This window comes from Erinaceus europaeus, chromosome 9 (assembly GCF_950295315.1).
Source record: "Erinaceus europaeus chromosome 9, mEriEur2.1, whole genome shotgun sequence".
Classification (NCBI taxonomy): Eukaryota; Metazoa; Chordata; class Mammalia; order Eulipotyphla; family Erinaceidae; genus Erinaceus; species Erinaceus europaeus.
This window is the reverse complement of record NC_080170.1, coordinates 22,008,312-22,033,770: the sequence shown is the minus strand read 5'-3', so window position 1 is coordinate 22,033,770 and position 25,459 is coordinate 22,008,312. Positions and strand designations below refer to the sequence as shown.

At 43.2% G+C, this 25,459-nt stretch overlaps 1 protein-coding gene across 1 annotated transcript in view; it reads right to left on the bottom strand.

Annotated features, from left to right (window-relative positions):
- The window catches only part of MINDY4B (MINDY family member 4B), a 50,914-nt gene that overhangs the window by 2,255 nt on the left and 23,200 nt on the right, over positions 1 to 25,459 (bottom strand). Inside the window, exons 7-11 of the mRNA XM_060197083.1 lie at positions 24,879 to 25,044; positions 23,694 to 23,759; positions 20,517 to 20,587; positions 16,252 to 16,324; positions 11,373 to 11,534 (exon numbers count right to left, since the gene is read on the bottom strand). Coding sequence (XP_060053066.1) covers positions 11,373 to 11,534; positions 16,252 to 16,324; positions 20,517 to 20,587; positions 23,694 to 23,759; positions 24,879 to 25,044 — 538 coding nt within the window. The remainder of the gene's footprint in view (positions 1 to 11,372; positions 11,535 to 16,251; positions 16,325 to 20,516; positions 20,588 to 23,693; positions 23,760 to 24,878; positions 25,045 to 25,459) is intronic.

Genomic DNA, 25,459 nt, shown 5'->3' with positions numbered 1-25,459 from the left:
AACATGTGATTATATTATGGAATCCGCCCCCAAGTCATTCCCATTCTGTAGTTAAAACTTGAGCACCTGATTTCTTGGGTCTTCTTGAGATGGCTCCTTCTGTCCTAAGGTTATATGTAGTCACAATGTGACACGCAAGACTTGGGGCTGTTACAGTTGGAAAATGTATCAACTGACTTGGGACTTACCAAATAAGTGACTGTATATTATAATTACATATAATAATAAATTATTTATGTCAGCGAGGGCTGTTTGTGAGAACATGCCACTCCTTGTGAATTTCACATGAATATTCTGGCTGATTTTAACTCTTTTTTTTATTAATTATCCTTATTAGATAGAGACAGCCAGAAAGCAAGAGGAAAGGAGGTGATAGAGAGGGAGAGAGACAGAGAGACACCTACAACACTGCTTCACCACCTGCAAAGCTTTCCCCTTGCAGGTGGGGACTGGGGGCTCAAACCCAGGTCCTTGCACATTATAACGTGTACTCAATCAGTTGCGGCACCACCCAGTCCCCCCCAGCTGATTTTATACTACTGAAAGTTTTTTTTTATATTTTTTTATTTTCCCTTTTGTTGCCTTATTGTTTTTTCATTGTTGTAGTTATTATTGTTGTTGTTATTGATGTCATCATTGTTAGGTAGGACAGAAAGAAATGGAGAGAGGAGGGGAAGTCAGAGAGGGGGAGAGAAAGATAGACACCTGCAGACCTGCTTCACTGCCTGTGAAGTGACACCCTGCAGGTGGGGAGCCGGGGGCTCGAACCAGGATCCTTAGGCTGATTCTTGCGCTGTGCGCTACGTGCACTTAACCCACTGCGCTACTGCCTACTCCCACCACTGAAAGTTTTTATAAATTCTGTTTGAGTGGGTGCCATAGACATGTCTGACTTTGTTTCATAGGATCTCGGTAATGTAGTCAAAATCCAACCAACATGCAGGTGAACATTCTCTAAAAGACACTGACACCATAATGTTTGTTGTTAGTTTATGTAACCATTTTCTTTCCTGAACTCAAAGCTATTCAGAGTAGAGGGGAAATGCAGTAGTAATAAATACAATCTCCAGTCCCCAAGGTGACTACACAGAGACTACGCAGAGCAGATTCTAGTAAAAAGTGAGAGGTCACGTATAACCGGCACAGAACTTTGGGCAGTGACCCTGAGAGGCAAACATTAAGGTCACAGCTGGTTGAGAGTGAGTCCTGCAAAACCAAATACCTCCCGACTGAATCCAGACAACTAGTGTCTCCTTTCTTTTATGGATTTTTTTTTAAACTGGAATTTTAGTTAAGAATTTGAATTGCTTTAGGGTAGACACAGCTTATTACCTAATCTCTGCCCCCAACCCCCAGCAAGATTCTAAATATATTTCATTGGTGAGATTCCATCAATGCAGAATATGTGCATGTTGCCGCATGTTGCTATGGCAAAGAGGAAATTAAATTGTGATACAGTGGTGCTATAAATAAAACACCTTTCTCTTTAAGTTCACTCATTGTGTAATAAGCCCAGGAGCTTCAGCAACACACATGGCCGCCACCCTGTCCTGACATTCATCATTCAGGATGACAAGAGGACAGGAGGAAGAATGGACAGAGTCCAAACATTTGAGGGCAAGTCTTGAAACTACCTTCATCTTTTTTATTATTGTTCTTTTTTGCGACCCAGAACAGTGATGCTGGTGCTTAGAATGTGCCTTTACACAATGAGTTTGCTATTACAAGTCTCAGGGTCCCAGTCCGGTAATCTGAGCAGGAGGAAGGTGCTGGAAGTGGGGCGTGTTCTTCTCTAATTCCTGGTGACGGTTCCCTGTGTGTGTGCCTGTTAATGGCCTGGCTCTCATCGCTGCCACCTGGAAGAGAGAGCAACTTCTCACAGAGGTTGCAGGCATGGTGTTGTGTTTGCAGGCACCGCCTCGGGAACTGCACCACGGTGGTACTGGGCTTTGCTTCATTTGGTTCTTTTCCAGTGGCATCTCTTCTAGCAATCTTCTTCAAGGGAAAAGGTAAAGCAGAAGAGGGTGGGAGTGGGATGGAGTCGGGCAGCCCAGGGAACCATTCCAGCCAGACTTGCATAGCATGCTTCCGTCTTGAAAATCAGAGTTGTTTTTTTTTTCCTTCTCAGTGACAGGTGCGAAGATAATGTGAACCTCCTAAGGCTTTCCAGATGGTGTTAGACTCAGACTGCTTTATGTTCTCACTTAGGTATTGGCATCTCATCCTCAAACCTGTACCCTGGAACAGAAATGTCATGGGGACTTCAAGAGAGAGCCTGACCCTGTGGGTAGTGGGCTGTGTGCCACATGGAATGTCAGTCAGCCGGCTTTCGTGGGGGGGGGGGAGACTTCCATGTCATCTAACGAGAGTTCCATCTTTTTATTTATGTATTTATTTATTTTTTAACATCTCACCCACTAGGCTTTGACACTGGGATGGAAAGACACGTGTTTTTGCAATCTCGACGATTTTCCCAGAGTAAGAAGAAATGTACTTGGGGAAAGGCAGGCACAACATTACAGGATGAGCCTCAACAGAATCTGATTGTCAGCTCATGGAGTTTCTTTTTAATTCAGAAATCTTTCCTGTATGAGGTTTTCATGATCAGTGCAAACACAGTTTTCAGAATTATAGCAACCTCTGTGCAGGAGCTACCAAATATCCTTAATATGCTTATTTGTCAAGCTGGCATATTTGTGAGCCCCAAATAGTCCCCAGGTCTTGGAACAAAAAGGAAGTTACTGTGGGCTTTGCCTTTGACTTTTTATAAAATAATAGATGCAGAGAGAGGGAAAGAGGGAGGAGAGGGAGAGGAAGGGAGGGAAAAGGGAGAGAGAGGGAGAGAGAGAAAGAAAGAGAGAGAGAGAGAATATGAAAAAGAGACCACAGCATCAAAACTTCCTTCAATGTGGTGGAGGCCAGGCTTGAACCTGGGTCATACCTATGGCAAAGCAACACACTAAACAAGTAAGCTATTTCACTCGACTGGGGTTGTGACCACAGCTGGCTCCTCCTTGAGAAAAACTCTGCTCTGCATGATTGTGTCACTTTTGTGACAATATTCTGGAATGTTCGACTTGTGGCTATACTGTAGTGAGAGTAGTTTTCTGGTTAGCACGTCTCCTCTACTAAATCCCTGATAGACGTGGCTGCCAAATCAGCAGGTGAAGGGGACACTTTGCAGTGTGTGTACTCCAAGTGGCAGTGGCTTACAATCAGCTCCAGTGCACAACTGCATTAACCTGCGTGTCGGGGGTTAATGCTCTAGCTGGCTAAGCACACCAACAAGCCTTGGAAAGCCTAGCTATGATTTTTGCCACCATCTAAATAATGTCCTCCAGCATCAGCATACCTATGATAGATAGTCTATGATACAAATCTTCATCTATATGTAAATGAACAGATATAATAGATTATAAAAGCACTTACCATAGACTATTTCCAAGAACTGGCATTTTGTATTTACTGTTTTTATCAAAAAGCAAGCAGAGATGCCAAAGGCAGGCAGCACAGCACAATAAGCAGATGCAGGCTTTGAATGTAAGTGAATCTGGAATCAGAAGCCAGGCTTGGACAACATCTTTGCCGGTAGCTATGGGCCAGTTCCCACACCTCGCTTGGTCTGATCTCTCATCTCTAAAATGCATGGGCAAGGGCTGGCAAGAAAGCTCCTGTGGACAGAGGGCCTGCAGTGTCATATGCATGATACAGGTGCATATGACTACCTCCACACTGGCAGAAGCTTCGGTGCTGTGCTATTTCCCTTTCTCTCCTGCTTTTTCTTTGTCTCTCTCTTTCTATCTGAAACAAAGTCAATCTGGAGGGGTAAAGTCCCTGCAATAGCAAAATTCATAATAACTAAGAAATGTTTCACATGTATCAACAACTGTATTTACTGTAAACCATTAATCCCCCCTCCAATAAAAATAAGATAAAATGAATGAACAAACCAAAAGTGGGTTTAAGCGGGCTTAAACTACCACTGACCCTAACCGAGAGGATGTGGAACTTAAGGAAAGGCAGATGTCGCAGGTGACTCAGAAGGAGACTGGCACACAGTGAGGCTTCATGCCTCCTAGCTTCAAGAGGAATGAACAAGCTTCATTTGTACTTTCTGTAATTAACAGATGTCTTTAGGTATAATCAAATCTCTTTATAAAGCATTACATAGAAAATATTTCAATAGTACACATGCATTATAGTCTGCTTTCATCCCCAAATAATGAGCTGACACATGAGGAGTAAAAAAGTACCTTCTGGTGGCCAAGGAGGTGGTTCAGTGGGTAGAGTGCACGCTTTGCAAACCCTGGGCCCTGGGTCCGATTCTGGTTTCATCCCTGGCATTGTAGTTGGTTAGAGTGATGCTCTGGTCTGTCTTTCTGTCTGTCTGTCTGTCTCTCTATCTCTCTCTCATTAAACAAAAAACCCAAATAGATAAATGTTTTTTTTTAATTTTTAAAAATACTTATTTTCCCACTTGTTGCCCTTTTTGTTGTTGTTGTTGTAGTAGTTATTATTGCTGTTATTGATATCATCATTGTTAGATAGGACAGAGAGAAATGGAGAGAGGAGGGGAAGACGGGGAGAGAAAGACAGACACCTGCAGACCTGCTTCACCGCTTGTGAAGGGACTCCCTTGCAGGTGGGGAGCTGGGGCCTTGAACTGGGATCCTTCCACTGATCCTTGTGCTTTGTGCCATGTGCACTTAACCTGCTGCGCTACTGCCCGACTCCTTTTTTTCTTTTCTTTTTTTTACCTCTAGGATTATCACTGTTGCTCAGTGCTTGCATCATGAACCCACTGCTCCTGGAGGCCATCTTTCTCCATTTTTGTTGTTATTTTTGCTGGATAGGACAGAGAGAAATTGAGAGATGAGGGGAAGATAGACAGGGGGAAAGAAAGATAGACACAGCTCAGCTGATCACACTAGGACTTGCAAGCCTGAAGTGTATCACATAGTTGCTCTGGATCTCTCATATTGTTTACTTTTAAGAAGGATTTGTTAGTTCATTTATCAGAGAAGCTGGGAATTAAACTTGAAAACTCATTCTTGTGATGCCAATATATACCACACTTTGTCATCTTCTGGGGAACTGTCATATGCTTTAAATAATAAGAATATATCTTAATAAAAACTAATGGTTGAGGAGATAGCTCAGTGTGCTAGAGCAGAGGACTTACATGCCCCAGGGCCCAGGCTGGATCCCTGGCACCAGATGTTCCAGAGCTGAGTGGTGCTCTGGTTTCTTTTGCTCATAAAAAACATCTACAGATAAAATAGACTTTATACACACACACCTGTATATGTCTAACATACCCATGCATCTTAGCTGCTCAAGTAAGAAAATGAACTGCCAGCCTCTACTTGCTCTTTAATACATTTGTTCTGAAACGCAGCTCTAAGTGCATGACAGAGACAACATAATAAACATCCTTGAGGTTTCAAGCCATTAGTGTACAATTTCAGGCAATTTTCACTGAGGGCAGGATTCATAGGAATCTCCCCAGGGAGAGAACACTGAGTCCAAAGAGGAAAGATGAAAAGCCACATTAGCCACTTAAAAAAAAATGGAAGCATTGTAGATGGAATTTCTATGTAGATTTCAAAACAAACTCAAGCCATCTTTACCCTTTGTCCTACTGCCGGTTTGTAAGCAAGCACCTGGATGGTGGTCTCATTTTTCGGTACATCCTTCTTCTTCCCAGCAGGTGAGCTCTTATTTTTTACTTCAGGCCTCAGCCTCTTGACTTGATGTTTGGTCCTGACAAACATCCAGTTTTATTAGTGGAGGGTATTTTAGGTTCTGCAGGTAATTGACTTTAGAGTATGATTTAGCAGCCCTGTTGGCCTGACCTGACTTGTGCGAGAAAAAAAAAAAGTGACCCAGAGAAAGTGGTAGCACCAGATCCCTATGAATTCCCGATTCTTTAAACCTCTCGGCATATTTTCTATACAGTCCCTTTTCTCAGTATGTAAGTAGCTATATTGCAAACACCTGTTTAATTTTAATTTAAGATAAGGTCTGTAACTTGTCCCCAAAGCCTTGCAAGTATTAGAAGGGAATAGGAAGCTGTCAAGCTTTCTGATACCAACTGAAAGGAGATATTCCTTCTTGTAATCAGAACAGCTAGTTTTCTAATTATACATGCCATGGCTTCAATTGGCTAAGCCTAAACAGGTTTTTTTCTTCTTTCTTTAGATCAGCAGTTCCTACAGGGGCAATTATGTCAATGTCAAGAGATATCCTTGATTGTTACATGGCGGGGAGTGAAAGATACAGGCATCTGGGGGGCAGAAGGCATAGGATTCCCCCCCACAACACACACACAGAGAATAACCCAGCTAAGCATGCCAGTGGTGCCAGAGTTAAGCCACCCTGGCCTAGAGCAGAGGTTTCTAATTCTGGTTACATACGAGACTCACCTGTGAGCTTTTAAAAAAATTCTGATGTCCAGGTTCCCAAGACCAAATAAGATGGTCTTTGGGCATGACTGGTTACATAATCTACAGGTTGTAGCACAAAATAAAAATGTGACTCCCTTGTTCAAAATTCATGAAGAATTTTAGGATGGCGGCAGCAGAATTTCAAGCAGGAAAATTTTAATTCAAGCATGGGCCCATAACAGAGGTAACACACTCAAGGATACTGAAACTCTTCTGGGGATGACCTGGATGCTGATACCTTTAAAAGCTTTCTAGGGGCCGGATGGTGGTACACCTGGCTAAGCACATATATTACTGTACACAAGGACCTGGGTTCAAGTCCCTGATCCCCATTTAGATGCCTCACCAGAAATGAAGCAGGTCTACAGATGTCTATCTTTCTCTTTCCCTTTTTATCTCCCTCTCACCTCTCAATTTCTCTCTGTTCGATCAAATAAAATAGAATGAAAAGGGACAAAACAGAAAAGAAAAAATGGCTGCCAGGAGCAGTGGATTTGTACTTCTGACACAGAGCCACAGCAATATCCCTGGTGGCAACAAAACAAACAAAAAACTCTCTAAATGGACCCGCAACTTTAATGGACACTTCACTGAAGGAGACACAAACAGGGGCCAGGTGGTGGCACACCTGGTTGAGTGCACATGTTACCGTGTGTAAAGTCCCAGGCTTGAGCTTCCAGTCCCCACCTGCAGGGACTAGAGGGGGAAAGCTTTGCAAGTGATGAAGCTGTGTTGCAGTTGTCTGTCTCTCTCCCTCTCATCCCGTTCCCTCTCAATTTCTCGCTATCTCTATCCAATAAATAAATTTTTAAAAAAATAAAAAAAGAAGACACAAAGATAACAAATAAGCAAATGCAAAGATGCTCCAGATCACATCATTAGAGGAATGCAAATGACAACAGTGCAATAGCGCACTTGCTAGAACTACCAACATCCGGAACACTGACGGTGCCAAGTGCCGGTGAGGAGGTGGAGCAGAAGGAATTCTCTTTGCATTTTGGGAATGCAAAATGGTGCCACTACTTTAGAAGATACTTTGGTGGTCTCTTAGAAAATAATATGCTTACACCATACAATTCAGCAATCGACTCCTTGATATTTATCCAAAAGGAATTGAAAGCTTATATGCACACAAAACCTGAGAGTGCTTTCCTCCACTATCTGAAAGCAGAACACTTTTATTTAATAATAATATGTGATAAGTCTTGTTTTTTCATCAACAACATTATCATCATTAAGTTATGTGGGGAAATAACTTTGCTTTCCCAGACCTAAAACATAACCTATCAAACCATACCCCAAAGGCAAGAATCCACTTTTAGATAGTGGAGAAAAATCTGAGTCCAGCCTGCCCAGACCTGGAAAAGCCCAGGTATGTTTTGCACGTGAATGGATAAGCACTCTGTTGCACACCAGCAGAATACTGTTTACTCCTTAGACTATATACTCACAGCATCCTAGGGACTAATTACCAAAATGCTGCAAAGAAATGTGCAATATAGATGGAACGTAAATTCCTAAAGTAATCCAAAAAGTAAAGGAGCCAATCTGAAATGGTCACATGCTGTTTGGTTCCAACTGTAGGACACTGTGGTAAAGGTAGAGTAATGGATGTACAAAAAAGAACAGTGGCTAAGGAGAGGAGGACACGAACAGGTAGCACACAGGAGACTGTCAGCTCAGTGAAACCAGCTGCTATCTGATGCTGTAGCACTGAATACCTGCCGTTGTATGCTTGTTCAAACCAGAGACTATAAACTCTGGACTTTGGGTGACAACAATGAGGAGCCATTGCAGGTTCATCGGTTGTCCCAAACACCCCATTCTGGTGGGAGGTGACTCTGAGAACAGGGGAGACTGTGCACATTTGAGGGCAGGGGATATGTTGAAAAAAAATCTTCCTGTCTTCCATTTAGTTTTACTGTGACCTCAAACTGCTGAAAAAAATTTTTTTAAGTCTATTAAAAAGCAAAACTCCACACAAGATTTGAGTTGCACGCAGTGGTTAGACCACTGCTCTCTCAGCCTGTATTACCTAGATCTGTCTTCAGTGGACATTTGGCTGATGTTGTCTGGACCCACTGATAAGGCAGATTTTCTTGTGAGCAGACAATACAGAGTTGCAGTACTGATGAATACAAGCAAGTACTATACATGTGTTTTCTCTGCCTTTTACTTTTTTTTAAAAAAATTATTTTTATTATTGGAGAGAGACAGAGAGAAATTGAGAGGGGAAGGGAGATAGGGAGAGAGACAGAGAGACACCTGAAGCTCTGCTTCACCACTTGTGAAGCTTTCCCCTTGCAAGTGGGGGCCAGGGGCTTGAACCCAGGTCTTTGCACACTGTAGTGTGTGTGCTTAACCAGGTACGCCGTTGCCTGGCCCCTGCCTTCCACTGTTCTTAGTAGCATTTTCTCTTCTCTAGCTTCCTTTATTGTAAGAACATAGTAACTAACATATACAATATAAAATATATGTTAATAGACTTACTTTAACAGCAGAATAGTCAATATATATAGAATAGTCAAGTTTTAGCGGAGTCATAAGTATTATGCAGATTTAGAAAAAAATTGTGGGGATGAGGGGGTCGAACTCAGGGCCTCACATGTGAAACGTGATCTGTAATTGAGCTTCATCCTGACTAATATACACATTTTTGCCTGGGGGGTGAGTAAGAACCCCTCCAAGTGTCGCCTATATGTGCAGGGCCTAAGAGTGTCTCATCTTTGTGTGCAGAGATGAACCCTCACTTTTAATAAGATTCTGGATGAGCATGAATGAAGAAGCAGTGTATTTACAAAGTGAAAACTACTTGTCTTCACTGAATAGAAAGCCTTTTTTAAAATTTTTCTTTCTTTATTTTTCTTTTAAAAATATTTATTCCCTTTTGTTGCCCTTGTTGTTTTGTTGTTGTTGTAGTTATTATTGTTGTCATCGTTGTCGGATAGGACAGAGAGAAATGGAGAGAGGAGGGGAAGACAGAGAGGGGGAGAGAAAGACACCTGCAGACCTGCTTCACCGCCTGTGAAGCGACTCCCCTGCAGGTGGGGAGCCGGGGGCTTGAACCGGGATCCTTATGCTGGACCTTGCGCTTCCTGCCATGTGCGCTTAACTCGCTGTGCTACTGTCAGACTCCCAAATAGAAAGTCTTATATACACAAGGGCATTTTGTCTTCTTGGCATTTGGCTTCCTAGCAAGCTTTAATATTCATGATTCCTCCCTCTTCCCCTCCCTTCTTTCCCTCCCTTCACCCCTCCCCTCCCCTCCCCCTTCTTTTCCTGTCTTTCTCTCTCTCCTTTCCCCCTCTCTCTATCCATTTATCCTTCCCTTCCTACCTTCCTTCTCTCCCCAGAACATGCATACATTCAGTTTCTAGTTTCTAGTTTCTTTTCTTTTCTTTTCTTTTCTTTTCTTTTCTTTTCTTTTCTTTTTTCTTTTCTTTCCTTCCCTTCCCTTCCCTTCCCTTCCCTTCCCTTCCCTTCCTTCTTTCCTTCCTTCTTTCCTTCCTTCTTTCCTTCCTTCTTTCCTTCCTTCCTTCCTTCCTTCCTTCCTTCCTTCCTTCCTTCCTTCCTTCCTTCCTTCCTTTTTTACCAGAGCACTGTTCAGCTCTGGCTTATGGTGGTGCAGGGGCTCCAGGCTTAGAACCTGGACCTCACGCTGGGGAGACACTCGCCCTGTACCTGGCAAGCCATCCCTCTGGCCCAGCATTCTTGCTTTCATTTGCTGCTCACGTTGATGCCCTCATGAGAGGAATGGTCACACCTTGTATGTGTTGGAGAGGTCTATTTCATGAGTACCTGTGTCTGCAAGCCCATCTTCCTGAGGAGAAGTGAATGAATGTGGATATAGAAGGACCTTACCAAACAGGAAGTGCACACACAAAAGGGCGAAACTGGGGGAGTTGGGACCTCATTTGGTGCTGGTGGAAGGTTTGTTGTCATAGCAGTGACTTACTTTTCAGCTGGTTTTAAACCACATAAGATTGCTTTTCACAAAATCTGCCTTTCCTTTCCTGAAGTTTGGAGTGAAAATTTCATAGAAGTCTCTGATTTGCAGTTTGGGGTGGGCATATCTACTTCCCTGTTTTGTGTTTGCAGAATCACATCTAAATTAATTCTTTGCTTATGCTTTTAAATAGCACATTCTACTCTTTAGGGGTTATAAATGGGCAGAACTGGAAAGCTTTCTGAAAAGAGTTTTTGTAAGTGTCTCCCCCTTTTGACTTTTTAAAAAATTAAAAAAAAATTTAAGTGACTTTTAAAAAGCTTTGAGCAATAGGTAGAATTTGTGCCGTCGACTGTACATGCAAAGGGTTGAGAGGTTACCTACCAGCTGATGACAGCACCAGCTTCTGAGAAGGGGGCCTGTAACTGAGTGGGGGTGAAAGGGAACTTTCCATTTATCTGTATGCTTCAAACAGTGTTTTAATTTTTTTCCTTCAAAACATTTTATTGGGGGGAGGGTAGTTACGTGATGTGCCTGTGTTAGGTGTCTGTACACCACTCCCACTCTAAACTCAGATCCTTCTCTGCCATTATGCACTGGATCCCCAGTGTCCTCTCCAGTCCCTCCTTGCCCTTCCCTCCAGAGTTCTTTGCTTTGGTGTAATAAAAATAACATCTTTAAAAATTTTACTTGCCTATTACTTATATTACCTATATTCAATATACATAAAATATGATTCAAGGATCCTTGAATGTATCCATTTAGACCCTGGAAATCTCTCTCTCTCTCTGTGTGTGTGTGTGTGTGAGAGAGAGAGAGAGAGAGAGAGAGGGAGGAGGGGAAAGACAGGTGATGGGTGGTGTGCAAGAAACTAGGAAGGGAAAAATAAGCTCAGGTTTGAATTGCCTTATTAAGGGGATTTAAAAAAAATCAAGCTGTTGGTGCCCTGGTTCTGGGGCTGAGAACTGGAGTCCACTCACCTGTGACATCCTGTTGTCTTCTGCCATGTTCTTCTCCCACTGCAAATAGCCTAGGTCACTTCGGGACAGAACGCCACGCAGCACCTCCCCAGCCTCTCCTTCCTGACAGCCATTGAAGACGTTAGGGCTGGCTCTTCCAGTTAAAATCAGGTTCAGGACTGCCTAGACAACAGATTTGAGAATATTTACATGTGAGGTAGCAGTGACACAAGGGCTAAGATTTCTCTCTGTTTTTTGATAATTACTTATTTATTTACTTACCAATTTTACTAAAAAGAATGAAATCACAGAATCTACAATTCTTGGAAAACACATGTAATAAACATTCAGTAGGGGACACCCCTGCCACAGTCTGGAACCGTGGGGCCCACTGCTTTTTCTTACCAGCCCTGCCAACCTCTGGCCCAGCACCATAGAAATCTTCAAGCACCACCACCACACCTTTGAAAAAAGTGTGGAAGGTATTCCACTTACCTGACAGCAGTATCCCACCCAAGTCCTGGCGATAATACAATGATACAAAGGTGAGAAGCAGTTTCCTGTCCCACATAGCACCAAATGCCTTATGCCTCATCACGTAAATGTATGTGAACTTATCAAGATGACTTGAAGGCCCCCCACAGCCAACAAAAGCATCTTGTAAAGTGTATGGAAGTTCAAAGGATGAAGCTGGGGTTCCACATATGGCATATTTCTCTCAGGAGACATTTGGGATGGAGTAATCAGGAGTAATCAGTGTGCAACACTAGAAACGTGTCCATTCTAAAAGTTCTGAGATCATTAGCAAGGGGGAGAAATGGGATGTTGCCAGCTAAGGTCCATCAGCTCCTCTAACCACAGACCCTTAAAGCAGGAGTGTTCCTGCCTAGGAGGCAGATGAAGTTACTTTTGTACTTTAAACAGAAACAAAATTGAGCTCCAAATGAGTACATTGGCCTTTGGAAAACTGTATTATTTAACCTAGGCTGTCTTATTTTCAAAATTAGAAGCTCTGAAACAAAATACTTTTCATTCTGAATTGTCAGTAAAATAGATCTTCAAGTGATTTGAATTCTCTTCCCAACCAGAGCTTGCAACTTGAGCATTCAGGGACAGGGTTTCTCTCTAGGTTCCCAGAACTTTCTAGCTTGCTAGAAGAGGGTTTCTACTCATCTAGATCCATCCACCTCTCTTTCTCTCTCTCTCTCTCTCTCTCTCTCTCTCTCTCTCTCTCTCTCTGCCTCCAGGGTTATTACTGGGGCTCAGTGCCTGCACTACAAATCCACTGCTCCTGGAGGCTATTTTTTCCCTTTTGTTGTCTTTGCTGTTTATCATTGTTATTGTTGTTGGATAGGACAGTAAAAAATCGATAGAGGAGGGGAAGACAGAGGGGGAAAGAAAGGTAGACACCTGCAGACCTGCTTCACCGCTTGGGAAGCAACCTCCCTGCAGGCAGGGAGCTGGGGGCTTGAACCGGTATCCTTGAATAGTTCTTGCACTTTGTGCCATGTGCGCTTTAAACCGCTGCACTACCACCCTGCCCCGCCCCCATAAGTCTCTTTTCAAGAGAGTCTTTAGTCATGAGTTATCTAGTCCCAAAACATGTAATGGTTGGGAGAAATCAGGAGAAGTGGGGCTATGAGAAAACCCTGAGCTGGGGCCAAGCCGTGGCACACCTGGTAAAGCAGCACACATTACAGTGCACAAGTACCCAAGTTCAAGTCCCCAGTCCCCACCTACAGGGGGAAGCTTCACCAGCTGTAAAGCAGTGCTGTAGGGATCTCTTCATCTCTTCATCTCCTCAATTTTTCTTTGTCTCTATAAAAGAAGAAAGGGTCACGAAGGAGGGGAAATGGCCTCTAGGAGCAGTGGGTTTGCCATGCAGACAATGAGAAGAGAGGAAAAAAAAAAAAGGAAGGAAGGAATAAAGAAAGCAAACTCTGAACTATTCAATTCAAACAGCTCATTTCCTTTGAGTTCACCCAAATTCAGTACTCCTGAAGTCTTAGGAAGTCCTCATCTGGTTATTCTTTACATAGATTCATGCAGAAAAATGTGTTTGTTCAGTAGGGACCTTGAATAACTGATGAATTCAGCCTCTTTTCTTAAGAGGCTCCAAGAAAAAGTGATGTTTCTCTTGTGTTATATATTCTCTCACAGTTCTTGGGCAAAGAAACAAGAAGCTGTGTAAGTTTTGTTATTTAGGACAATGGTGGAAACTACAGAATTCTGACACAAACTGTTAAAGCTCAGATACGCCTCCTTGATGTTTTGGCTTCAAGTTGCTAACAAGCTTTATCTTAAGTTGTAAGATTTCTTCTTTTTTCAAATCACTTAGAGTGAATATTGATTCACAAGACACATTGTCACAGGTGTGCAGTTTCATGTCTCCCCCAAGATAGATGTCTGCATACTATGATAATGTTTAATTTTTTAAGGTAATGTTTTCTACTGTTTTTTTAAATTTATTTACTTATTCCCTTTTGTTGCCCTTGTTTTATTGTTGTAGTTATTGTTGTTGTCATTGTTGTTGGATAGGAGAGAGAGAAATGGAGAGAGGACAGAGAGGGGGAAAGAAAGACAGACACCTCCAGACCTGCTTCACCGCTTGTGAAGCAACTCCCCTGCAGGTGGGGAGCTGGGGCTCGAACCAGGATCCTTACACTGGTCCTTGCGCTTTGTGCCACATGCGCTTAACCCGCTGCACTACCGCCCGACTCCCAAGGTTTAAGTTTTAAGTGACTAAGTATGGTAATGAAAAGTTATCACTGTTTTTTGTGTTTTGGGATATTTCAGTTATCACTGATAGGTCAAAGTACCATCAGGACCACCCAATTCTAAGTGTATATCAGTTATGGAGAAAATATAACAAAAAAGGGGCTGGGTGGTGGTGTATCTGGTTGAGCGCACTTGTTACAATGTGTAAGGACCCAGTTGCAAGCCCCCAGTCCCCACCTGCAGGGGGAAAGCTGTGCGATTGGTAAAGCAGGGCTGCAGGTGTCTCTGTCTCTCTCCCTCTCTGTCTCCCACTCCCTTTTTTTTTTTTTTTTTTTTTTTACCAGAGCACTGATCAGCTCTGGTTTATGGTGGTGCAGGGGATTGAACCTGGGACTTTGGAGCCTCAGGCATGAGAGTCTCTTTGCATAACCATTATGCTATCTACCCCTGCCCCCACTCCCTTCTTAGTTTCTGGTTGTCTCTATCAAATAAATAAAGATAATAAAAAAAGAAAAAATATATAGTAGAAAAAGAGACGCTCATTGCAGATATTGGTGTTGAGTCAAACATCTGGGGTCCAGAAATAGCTCACCCAATAGAGTACATGCCTTACCACACATGAGGCCCTGGGTTTGAGCTGTGGTACCCGAGGCCACCATGAACAGCACCTGAGGTGTTCCATGAATGTTGGCACAGGGCTGAGATGTCTTTTCTCTCTCTGACTCTCCCCTTTTCATCTCCCTTACTCTCTCCATCTCTCCCTCCTTCTCGGCTATCCTCCCTCTTTCTGTTTCACAAAAATAGAAGCTAGAAAAAGGGACATAGGGAGACTTCTCATAATAATGTGCATGCTTGAGGACCTGGGTTATTCCCTGATGTCTCATAAAAACAAAATGAAACAACGTCCCATTCCAAGTAGCATAAACCACTAGCCTTCCTACTTCCTGCATTGTTTGGGTGTATGTGTCAAAGATCACACACCCCTTCAGATGATATATGTAGCAGATCACAGCTTACCCTTGTTATTTAGATGTGCATGAAACACCTGTCTGTACTAGTGGAAGCTGTTCATTCATTCATTCATTCATTCATTCATTCATTCATTCATTCATTCATTCATTCGTTGCTTCCAGGATTATCTCTGGTGCTTGCTGCCAGCACTATAAATCTACTGCTCTCAGTGGCTGAGATTTTTTCTTTTTCCTTTCTTTTATTTTTCTACTTTATTCGAGAGGACAGAGAGAAACTGAGGGAAGAGGGATGACAGAGAGGTTTCTTATAAGAAATTCTGCTTTATAGAAAAAAAAAAGTACCACACTGAGAGGAATGACTGTGTTAAAGGGCTGTCACTTTATTTGTACAGCTTTTTTTTTTTTTTAAAAAACAAGTATATTTTAAACTAAGGTAGATAAAACACAGCTAAAAGTTATCCCCAAATACCATATCTGGTAAGGTTAAATCAATGAATTACTGTTTTATCCTTGAGCTGTACCCCATAACTCCTCTATGTCCCTCTTTGATTTCACTGTTCTTTCTCCATTTAAATTTATTTAATTAGTTGCTTATTCATTTTTTAATTGAGAAATTGAGGGATAGGGATAGGAGTAGGAGGACAGAGGGAGGTGGTGGGGAAAGGGGGAGAGAGAGAGAGAGAGAGAGAGAGAGAGAGAGAGAGAGAGAGAAACTGAGAGAAACTGAGAGAAACCGAGAGAAACCAGAAGACCTCGCCATGATTGAATGTGTTGGGGATGGAACCCAGGACCTCACACATAAAAGGCACGTGTGTCTACTGCTGAGCCAGCTGCAGCCGCCTTTGTTTCTCTTAAACATTGACTCTTCCTTGTGATTTACGAAGCATGAAGCTCACGTTTTTATGGCACAATACTTTTATCTCCAGTTAGGCAGGATTCCTAGTGGGTTTTGTCAGGACCGTATCTTCTAATTGTTCTATCAAGAGATCTCAGTGGTGTAGGACTCTGGTGGGCGAGGGGCTGTAAAGCAGAAAGGACTTTAATGGAAATTGGAAGGTATGAAGGTATCATCTGATAACCAACTCAGGTAGCATCTTCTTCAGTCTTTCAAAGATAACTTGATCACTTCACTGAAGGAGAAAACATGCCTCACTGAAACACAGGACTCCAGAATTCAGATTCTGTAATCAGAAGGCAGTCTTTTGACCTACCTGCCTGCACCGAAAGCCTCCAGCACTCGGTTGTAACAGCTGAGTAGTGGAGATGTCCAGGTCTGTCTGAAGCCTACAGATCAGGGGAAACCAAGTCAGAGTCTGTGACTTTGTGGGGACCCATCCTCTCCTCTACCCCCCACAGCACAGTAGCAGTGGCACAAACTGCCTGTCACCATCCCTCACATTTGCTTTGCATGTTATCATTTCTCACTGGGAAAGTTGGTAAAAGCTGTGGAGGTGATAGGGGAAGTGAGGTAGTGTGTGTGTGTCCACTTTGGGTGGCTTATAGGCTCAACAGAGAAGCTGTTTGCTCTCAGTAATAAGGGACACTCAATTTAGGTTGGGTACACACAACCCTCTCGAGGTTGTTGGTGCACAGCAGAATTGTCTGATGTGTTAAGATGGAAATACCAACTTGGGAGCTGTGCCATTTCTTGGCTACAGAAGGGCTGCTCCGATTGTCACCTATATCCCAGGGTCAGGAATTGGGGGGGGGGGTCTCACTTTTGACAACGTAAGTCAAGGTAAACATGTTTTTTGTTGTCACCTGGGAGAGGTGCTAGGAACTGGTCTGGGAGTTGTATATGTTCTTGAAGAGACCTAGTCACAGGCCCCAAATGAAACACTGGTGCTAAGCCCAGAAGGACTTCATTCCTCACCTAACCAATGTCTTGACAGGTCATTATGGAACTTTCTGGTCTGCACCAAAGAGGTAATCTTTTCTATTCCCCAAAGGAAAAAATGAGACAAGACCAGTTTCCATTGCCCCAGTGGAGTCTACCTAAGCCAGGAATAATTTTCCTTTTATCTTGCCAACTTCCTTTTCTCTTTCTTTTTGAGTATAGAAAGTTTTTATTTCATGCAGTTTTGAGGGAGCCGTTTCTCTTTGTTAGAATGGATGCAGCCCAGTTCATGAATCATTCCATAATGCTTCCAATCAAATCATCAAAGATCTGTGCAACTTTGCCCATCAGAATTCTTTGTGTCAAAACTGAGATGGGGGAGTCAGGCGGTAGCACAACGGGTAGCACACGTGGTGCAAAGCGCAAGGACCAGCTTAAGGATCCCGGTTCGAGCCCCTGGCTCCCCACCTGCAGGAGAGTCACCTCACAGGCAGTGAAGCAGGTCTGCAGGTGTCTGTCTTTCTCTCCCCCTCTTCGCCTCCTCTCTCCATTTCTCTCTGTCCTATCCAACAATGACAACATCAGTAACAACAACAATAAAAACCACCACAATTAAAAAACAACAGGGACAACAAAAGGGAATAAATAAATAAATAAATATTAAAAAAACTTTAAAAAAACACTGAGATGGACTCCCCAGAGTTAAGGAAGCAGACAAATACACACTAGCCAGTGCTGGTAGTTTGGTGATGTGACAACACTTTCCCAGAGGAGCGGCCATTGTTACCAAAGCCACTGGCTTTGATTAGACCAAGACAGAGCTTTACAAATAGCTTTGCACTGATGAGGACAGAACTAGTCAATGGAGGCTGTCCTCTAGCTGTATGCTCCTTTCTCCTCAGCACTATGCCATTAAGTACTCCGCCCTATACGGTTTCTTTGCCACTTTTTTGTCCATGTGATGTGTGACCACTGTATGTGCCTCAGCTGTGCCTGCCCACCTGCCTTCCTTATGGAATATCCATGTTTTTCCTGTAAAACTCCTAAGTACTTGTAGACTGATACATCACTCTAACTCTGCTCAGGGTAATGCTCCCACTTCCTCTTTTTGAAGATTGCTTCCCTGCCTAAACTGCCTGGATATGCTTCCCAGCTTATGGTACTGATAAGCCAATGACTTCTTTCTTTTTGCTTCAGCTGTTCCTATGATTTTGGGCAAGATTGATATTTATTTATATTTATTTGAAATTTATTTTTTTTATTGCCACCTGGGTTATTGCTAGGGCTCGGTGCTGACACTATGAATCCACCACTCCCAGTGGCCATTTTCCCCTCCCCCCATTTTATTTGATAGCACAGAGAGAAATTGAGAGGGGAGAGAGAGATAGAAAGGGAGAAAGAAAGACACCTGCAAACATGCTTTAGTGCTCATGAAGAATCCCCCCTGCAGGTGGGGACTTAAACCCAGTCCTTTAGCATGATAACGTGCACTCAGCCAAGTGTGCCACTGCCTAGCCCTCTGATTTATTTATTTATTTTGCCACCAGGATTATCACTGGGCTCAGTGCCTGCACTGTGAATCCACTGCTCCTGGAGGCCATTTTTTCCCATTTTATTGGACAGGACAAAGAGAAATTGAGAGAGGAGGGGAGATAGAGGAGAGAGAAAGACACTTGTAGACCTGCTTTGCCACTCGTGAAGTATTCCCCCTGCAGCTTCAGAGTGGGGACTTGAACTAGGATCCTTGCACATGGTAATATGTGTGCTTAACCAGACATGCCACTGCCCAGTCCCCTTCCCCCTGATCTTTAAGATGAATTTGGTTGGGTTTTTGTTGTTGAGCATAGAACTGGAGGTCATGACCTTCAGTGAATGAGGCCTAAAGACTTGGAACAAGCCTGGTAATTGCCTTGGTGGTACACAATTCAGAGTTTCCTAAAATATGCCATTTTGATTTAAGTAATAAAGCATTAAAATAATTAAAGTTAAGACAATGAGCATTAAAAATGTTTAGATGACCTGGGAGGTGGTGCAGAGTAAGGCATCTAGCTTGCAGGCATAAGGCCACAGATTTGACCCCCAGAATTGCATGTGCTGGGGTGATGCCCTGATGTTCATTCTTTCTCATTCAGAAATAAATCTTTTAAAAATGACTAGTGGCCTTATTCTAGTATCATTTCTTCCATGCAACAGATACATCTTTTTAAAAATCTTAATGCTTAAGAAACTATTTCAAAGACATTTTAACTTTGGGGCCAGGAGATAGCTCATCTGGCAGAATGATCACTTTGACAAACATGAGGACCCACGTCTGAGCCCCTGGCTACCACATGGGAGCACCGTGCAAAGAGGGAGCTTCATGAGTTGTGGAGTGGTGCTGTGGTATCTCTTTTTCTCCATCTCTCTCTCTTCTCTGTCTCTCACCCTCTACTTGGAAAGAAACAATCCTCCAGGAACAGTGTAATCATATAGGGCATGCAGATACAAACCATGGTGAATCTCTGGCAGAAAAAAATATTTCAATTAACGTTTAGATTTTATTTAGTGAGAGAGAGAGAGAGAGAGAAGTCAGAGCAGTGCTATGGTACATATGGCACCAGGGATTGAATCAGAAGCCTCAGACATACAAGGCCTGTGCTCTGGAAGCTGAGCTACTTTCCTGGTCACAAGGTACTTTAATTTTATTTATTATAATGAACAATAACTCATAACTACAGCAATTAATTGTGTATTATGTATTTCATCACAACATTACTATTTAAAATGTATTTAAATCTATGCTGATTAAAAGACAACTGTTAAGCAAATAATAGCACATACCACAAAAATGTGATAGGTAGGGGTAGAAAGCATAATGGTTCTGCAAAGAGACTCATGTGCCTGAGGCTTCAAAGACCCAGGTTCAATCCCCTGCACCACAATAAGCCAGAGCTGAGCAGTGCTCTGGTAAAAAAGAAAGGAAGGAAGGAGGGAAGGAAGGGAGGAAGGAAGGAAGGAAGGAAGGAAGGAAGGAAGGAAGGAAGATATTCAGAAGGCCAATTTTAGGAATGCTGCATCAGAACTTGTAATTCTTCCCTTCTGGTCTGTCTGTGTGTCTGTCTGTCTCTCTCCCTTTCACTCAACATCAAAAGCTAACTTTTCTTTCAAAGCTTAGAACAGTGTCCACTCCTCTTAGAAGGCTTCCTTGACTGCTCTGCTAGTGAGCCTTCCTTCCCTGGACTCCACTTAGGCTCATTGTCTTCCCATCAGCTGGGACTAGTATCTCTGTGTCTAGCCAGAGATGGTACCTGTTGGACATCTTTTAGTTCAAAAAGCATTTATTATGCATAGAAATACTTTTTTTCAATTATGAAAATTGTACAAAGGCATTTTGGTGTTTTTCGGCAGTATTTATAGCCTGAGAAGAAGGAACCTGCCACTGCACTATAAAAACACATTGGGACTGCTGAAGACATCTGCTTCTCTGTTAATATGACCACACCAACAACAAGAAAAGATCTACCAACATACATGTGTTTACTAGGAAAAAAGAAAAGTGCTCCTGTTTCCAACAGGACACAACAGTATTTCCCAACACAAAGTTCAATGGTTTTGTGTCCCTAGAGCTATAGGATCTGTGTGATTATTTGCAGAACTTACCTTTCAAATGTTCTAGAGAAGATTAGACTGTAGAGAAACAGTATGACACCGTGATTTCCTTCCTCTTTGAACTGTTGAGTAGACAAAAGGAAAGAGTGTCTGGAAACAGTGGAAAACATGTAGTTGACCTTTGTGGGGGGTCAGCTGCACAGACCCCCCCTCCCCACAGAGTTGCAAAGACATGTATAACTTCTGACTCCCCCCAAATCTGAGCTCTATAGTCTAAGCTATCTAGACGTGCTTGTAAGTTGTTTTCAAAACAATAACCCTCTTGTTTTCTAATCTGCTGTTCTCTCATGTAGTCTGCTGTTGATCAGAAGCCTCGCCTATAGCACAGTTAGCTAAGTATACACAATCTGTAAGTTGTACAAACTGCGTTCTTTGTTGTTGTTGCCAGGCCTTTACCACTGTGGGCTGATTTTTTCAGTTAGAGAGACACATACACACGCACACACACACACAGACACACACAAACAAAAAAAACAAACAGCATAGTAACAAAGCTTCCTGTAGAGCAATTAGGGGCCAGACTTGAACCTAGGTAGTGGGTATGACAGAGCAGGTGCTCTCTCCACTGACTGTTCAGCTGAATAGTCTTGTTGGTCCTCTGTATTCTTGGAAGTTTGCTCATTTATTATTATTATTATTATGCTACTAGGGTTATCACTAGGGCTCGGTGCCTGCACAACTTCACTATTACCAGTGATTTTTTTTTTTTTTTTTTGGTGTCTCCAGGGTTATCGCTGGGGCTCGGTGTCTGCACTACAAATCCACTACTTCTGGAGGCCATTTTTCCTTTTGTTGCCCTTGTTGTTTATCATTGTTGTTGTTATTGCTGTTGTTGTTGGATAGGACAGGGAGAAATAGAGAGGGGAGGGAAAAACAGAGAGGGGGAGGGAGAGACAGACACCTGTAGAGCTGATTCACCGCTTGTGAAGCGACCCCCCCTGCAGGTGGGGAGCCAGGGGCTGGATCTGGGATCCTTAAGCTAGTCCTTGCGCTTTGCGCTATGTGCACTTAACCCGCTGCCCTACCGCCCAACCCCTGACCAGTGATTATTTCTTTCCTTCCTGTACCCCTCCTCCACCACTCTAGGACTACCCCCCCCACACACACACATCCCTTGCAGACAGGGAGTTGGGATTTGAATCCAGGTTATGGTGTGTGGGAATGTGTGTACTCCACTGGGTGAACTACCATCTGGCCCCACCCTCTACAGTCTTATAATAATGGAAACTAGAGAAGAGAAAATGTTAATATTAAGATGATTATTCATTCAGTATATCTGAAATATACAGCTAGTATATATATATATATATACTAGTAATCTCAAGTATATTAATAACATTACATTATTAAATATGAATTTATTAATGTAAATATATTTTTAAATAAATATATTTATTAAACTAGTGTATCTTAGTCTTTTAAATAGTAAAAAAAAATCACAAGGAAGATACATATCCAGCACTATACTGTATCGTATTTATTGAAACTCTAAGCTTATGAGGTCTATTTACAAGAAAACTTGTGGGTGAGTGGTCTTGTGCAGCTTAAAGCTGCATTGTTGGTGGGCGAACTGCACATATGTGAGTTCAAGGATTTAAAGCCTGAGAATTTTTGTCTGGCTGCTTCCTAGACAATGCTCACCCTCTGAGGTCATAGTTCCTCTCCAATAATACTTGTTCCTTTCTTGCTTCAGGCTGCCACTGGCCCTCTCTTGATTTGTAATCTCTTTTCTTTCCTTCATTTGTGTTACATGATTCTCTTCAAATAATAGATAAATATTTATTTCCTCTCCAGTCTCCAAGTCCTCAGTGCTCCAAAGACCCCAGGAGAGGATCCTTCCTTATTTCTTCTTGCTTCTGGTAACTGCTGGTGCCTTGTGGCTTGGGAGATAGCCCAGTTCACCTCTGCCTCTGTGATCACATGGTACTCGAGGCCCCATGATATCTGTGCTTGTGTCCAAACCCTCCTCATGAAGATCCCAGTCACTGGATTAGGAGCCACACTAAGTCAGCATGACCTCCTCTTAACATGGTTACGCCTTCCAAATAAGATCACATTCATAGTTACTGAAAGGTATAGAGCTTAAACATATCTTTGGTTGTGTGTACAAGTCAACTTAGCTCTGCTGCCCATACCCCTGCCTCAAGATGGGGCCCAGCACAGGTGCATTTTGACAGTAAGTGGGGATTGGGAAAGGCTCGGCTGGAGGCTGATCCCAGGTCTCCATCAGGAGTTGCCTTGAGAGGGATGTGCATGCCGTTATGCTTCCTTCACTCAGGACACGGGGACAGCCCTCGCCTCTCATCCCCTGGCTTGGAGTCTGCTGACATGGGCAGCCTTTGGGCACATCCACCTATGCCATGCACCCTGCTTCTGCTTAGGGCCCTGGTACTTCTTCCAGCTCTACTCCTAGTTTTTATGGGGCCTGCCTTATGCTCTGATTCTCCATTTGGGCTACACTCACCACAGGTGAGGGCCTGGAGGAGATGAGACAGGGTCACCTTTCTCAGACCAGGGGTCATTTCTATGCAGTTTATGTGAATAGCCATCTTGGTAGTTTAGACTAGGGCCTTAATTATCTACCGTTTTCATTCATTTTAAAAGATACTCATTTACTATGAAATATGAGAGAAAGGGAGAGAGAGGGAGGAAGAGAGGGAGAAATAGAGGAAGATAGGGAGAGAGAGAGAGGTAGATAGAGAGAGAGACAGGCAGAGAGAGAGACACCACTGTAGAGAAGCTCTGGTATAAGGTTGTGCCAGAGATCAAACCTCTGGTTTCTGGGGTCTCAGGCATGAAAGTTGGTACTCTAACAAATTGAGATAACTCCTTGGCCCTAGCATTAAAAAAAAATTAGCCCTTCAGTGAGGCAAGACATTGTCTGCTGTACCGTTTTCTCCCCACCCTTATCCTGGTATCTGCCCTCTGTAGTATTATTCTCTGAGTTTGATTATCCAAGGAGGAAAAGACATTTGGGTGAGCTGGTTTCTTTCTAGGTTGTGGGGAGGGACAGGTGGATTTTTATTTTTCTTCTTTTGTCCTTTCTTAGCCCTCAAAATGACCTGGTTTTCTTAACAAGCATCATTAGCAACACATTTAACAAAAGGAAAAAGATCCTTCTAAGAGCAGTGCAGCATGAAGGAATTATCTTCTCCCTTAAACACTTACACATTGTAAATGATCATAGATGAATTTCTCAGTGGCTTCCTTCTGTAAGAGTTCAAACAGCTGCAGCTATAAACCAGGAACAGTAGATAAAAATGAAAAGGGAGATGAAAGTTGCATCTAAGAGATGTCAAGTCACTGTTATTACCTCAAGGGAGCTTTTGGCTTCATTGCAAATGCACATTGCTGAAAGCTGACATGTTATTTTATACACGGCCTTGTAAAACACACAAGGAGAAATGGGATATGATTGGCATTGCTTTTATTGGGCCGTTAGAAAAGTCATGACATATTTTTTTCTGTTTTTCTGTGCATTTTCCTATGTTTTTTCTATGTGTTTTTCTTTTCATTCTCTTTCTCCCTTCCTTTCTCCTTCTCTCTCTCTTTCTCTCTTTCTTTCTCCCTTCCTTTCTCCCTTTCTTTCTCTCTCTCTCTCTCTTTTTTCTTTCTCCCTTTCTCCCTTTCTCTCTTTCTTTCTCCCTTCCTTTCTCCCTTTCTTTCTTTCTCTCTCTCTCTTTTTTCTTTCTCCCTTTCTCTCTCTCTTTCTCTTTCTTTCTTTCTCCCTTCCTTTCTCTCTCTCTCTCTCTTTCTTTCTCTCTCTTTTTTTTGTCACCAGGGTTATTACTGGGGCACCATGAATACACTGCTCCTGGCAGACATTTTTCCCATTTTTTTTTTTTTAGTGGATAGGACAGAGAGAAGTTGAGCAAGGAGGGTAGAGAGAGAGAGAGAGAGAGGGAGAGAAAGATAGACACCTGTGAAGTGACTCCCCTGCAGGTGGGAAGGCAGGAGCTTGAACCAGGACTTTTGTGCTTGGCCTTGCTCTTCTTACTATGTGCGCTTTACCCGGTGCACCACCGAACCCCCCTTCATGACTTCTGATGGCCCATTCCATCCCTCAGTTTTAAATCCATCTGTGGTAGGACTATGAATAGATTTCTCTCCCCCTCTCTCCACATCTCTTATTCTGTCCCCGGTAGCTGTGATTTAGCCATCTTTTAGACAGTGGCTGTAGAAATGAACTTGACGTGGTTTGGGTGTGGGGTGTCCTTGGTTCTGGGGAATTCTGGCAAGGAGGCTTTCATTGCAGGACTCCCCACTTGGGCTGCAGGGACCCAATGAGTGTGGCGTGAGCTCAGGTTTCAGCGCCTCCTTATCTGGCAGGATGGCTACACCACGTACACTCACCCGCTCAGTGAAACCGTCCCTGGAGTAGTCAGGAGTCAAGGCAACATTCGTGTCCTCAGTGACAAGACAGACAATGGCCTTCTGAGCATCCCCTGCAGCCCACAGGATGCCGGCCAGTGCCGAGGCCAGGGCTCGCTCCTGCTGCAGCTTGCTCGTTGCACGTAAGCTACAGGGTAGGAGGCCAGGGTGGGGGCACATTGAAATGTGCTGTTAGCTGCATGACTTCACTCCTGCCCTTGTCCTCCTCCATGGACATATCTGTCATCCCTGATCTATCCCATCCTCCCCAGCACAGGAGGGCTGCTTCCGGGCATGCTTACTGACCTTGAGCTACACTCCCTGGCACTGTGTCTGACTTTGTCCTAGGACATCTTGAAGCATTCTAGCACAACAGTCCTTTGAGGAGGAAACGAGAATGCTTCCCATTGTCTGTTGTCTTTAAAAGATGTACTTATTACCGAGAGAGATGGAGAAAGAGAGAACCAACCGAAGTTTCACTCTTGTGTGTTTGGCACCAAGGGTCAAATTCAGAGCCTTAAATTTATAAGTCCTGCACACTCCCTGCTGTGCCCCTTCCTGGG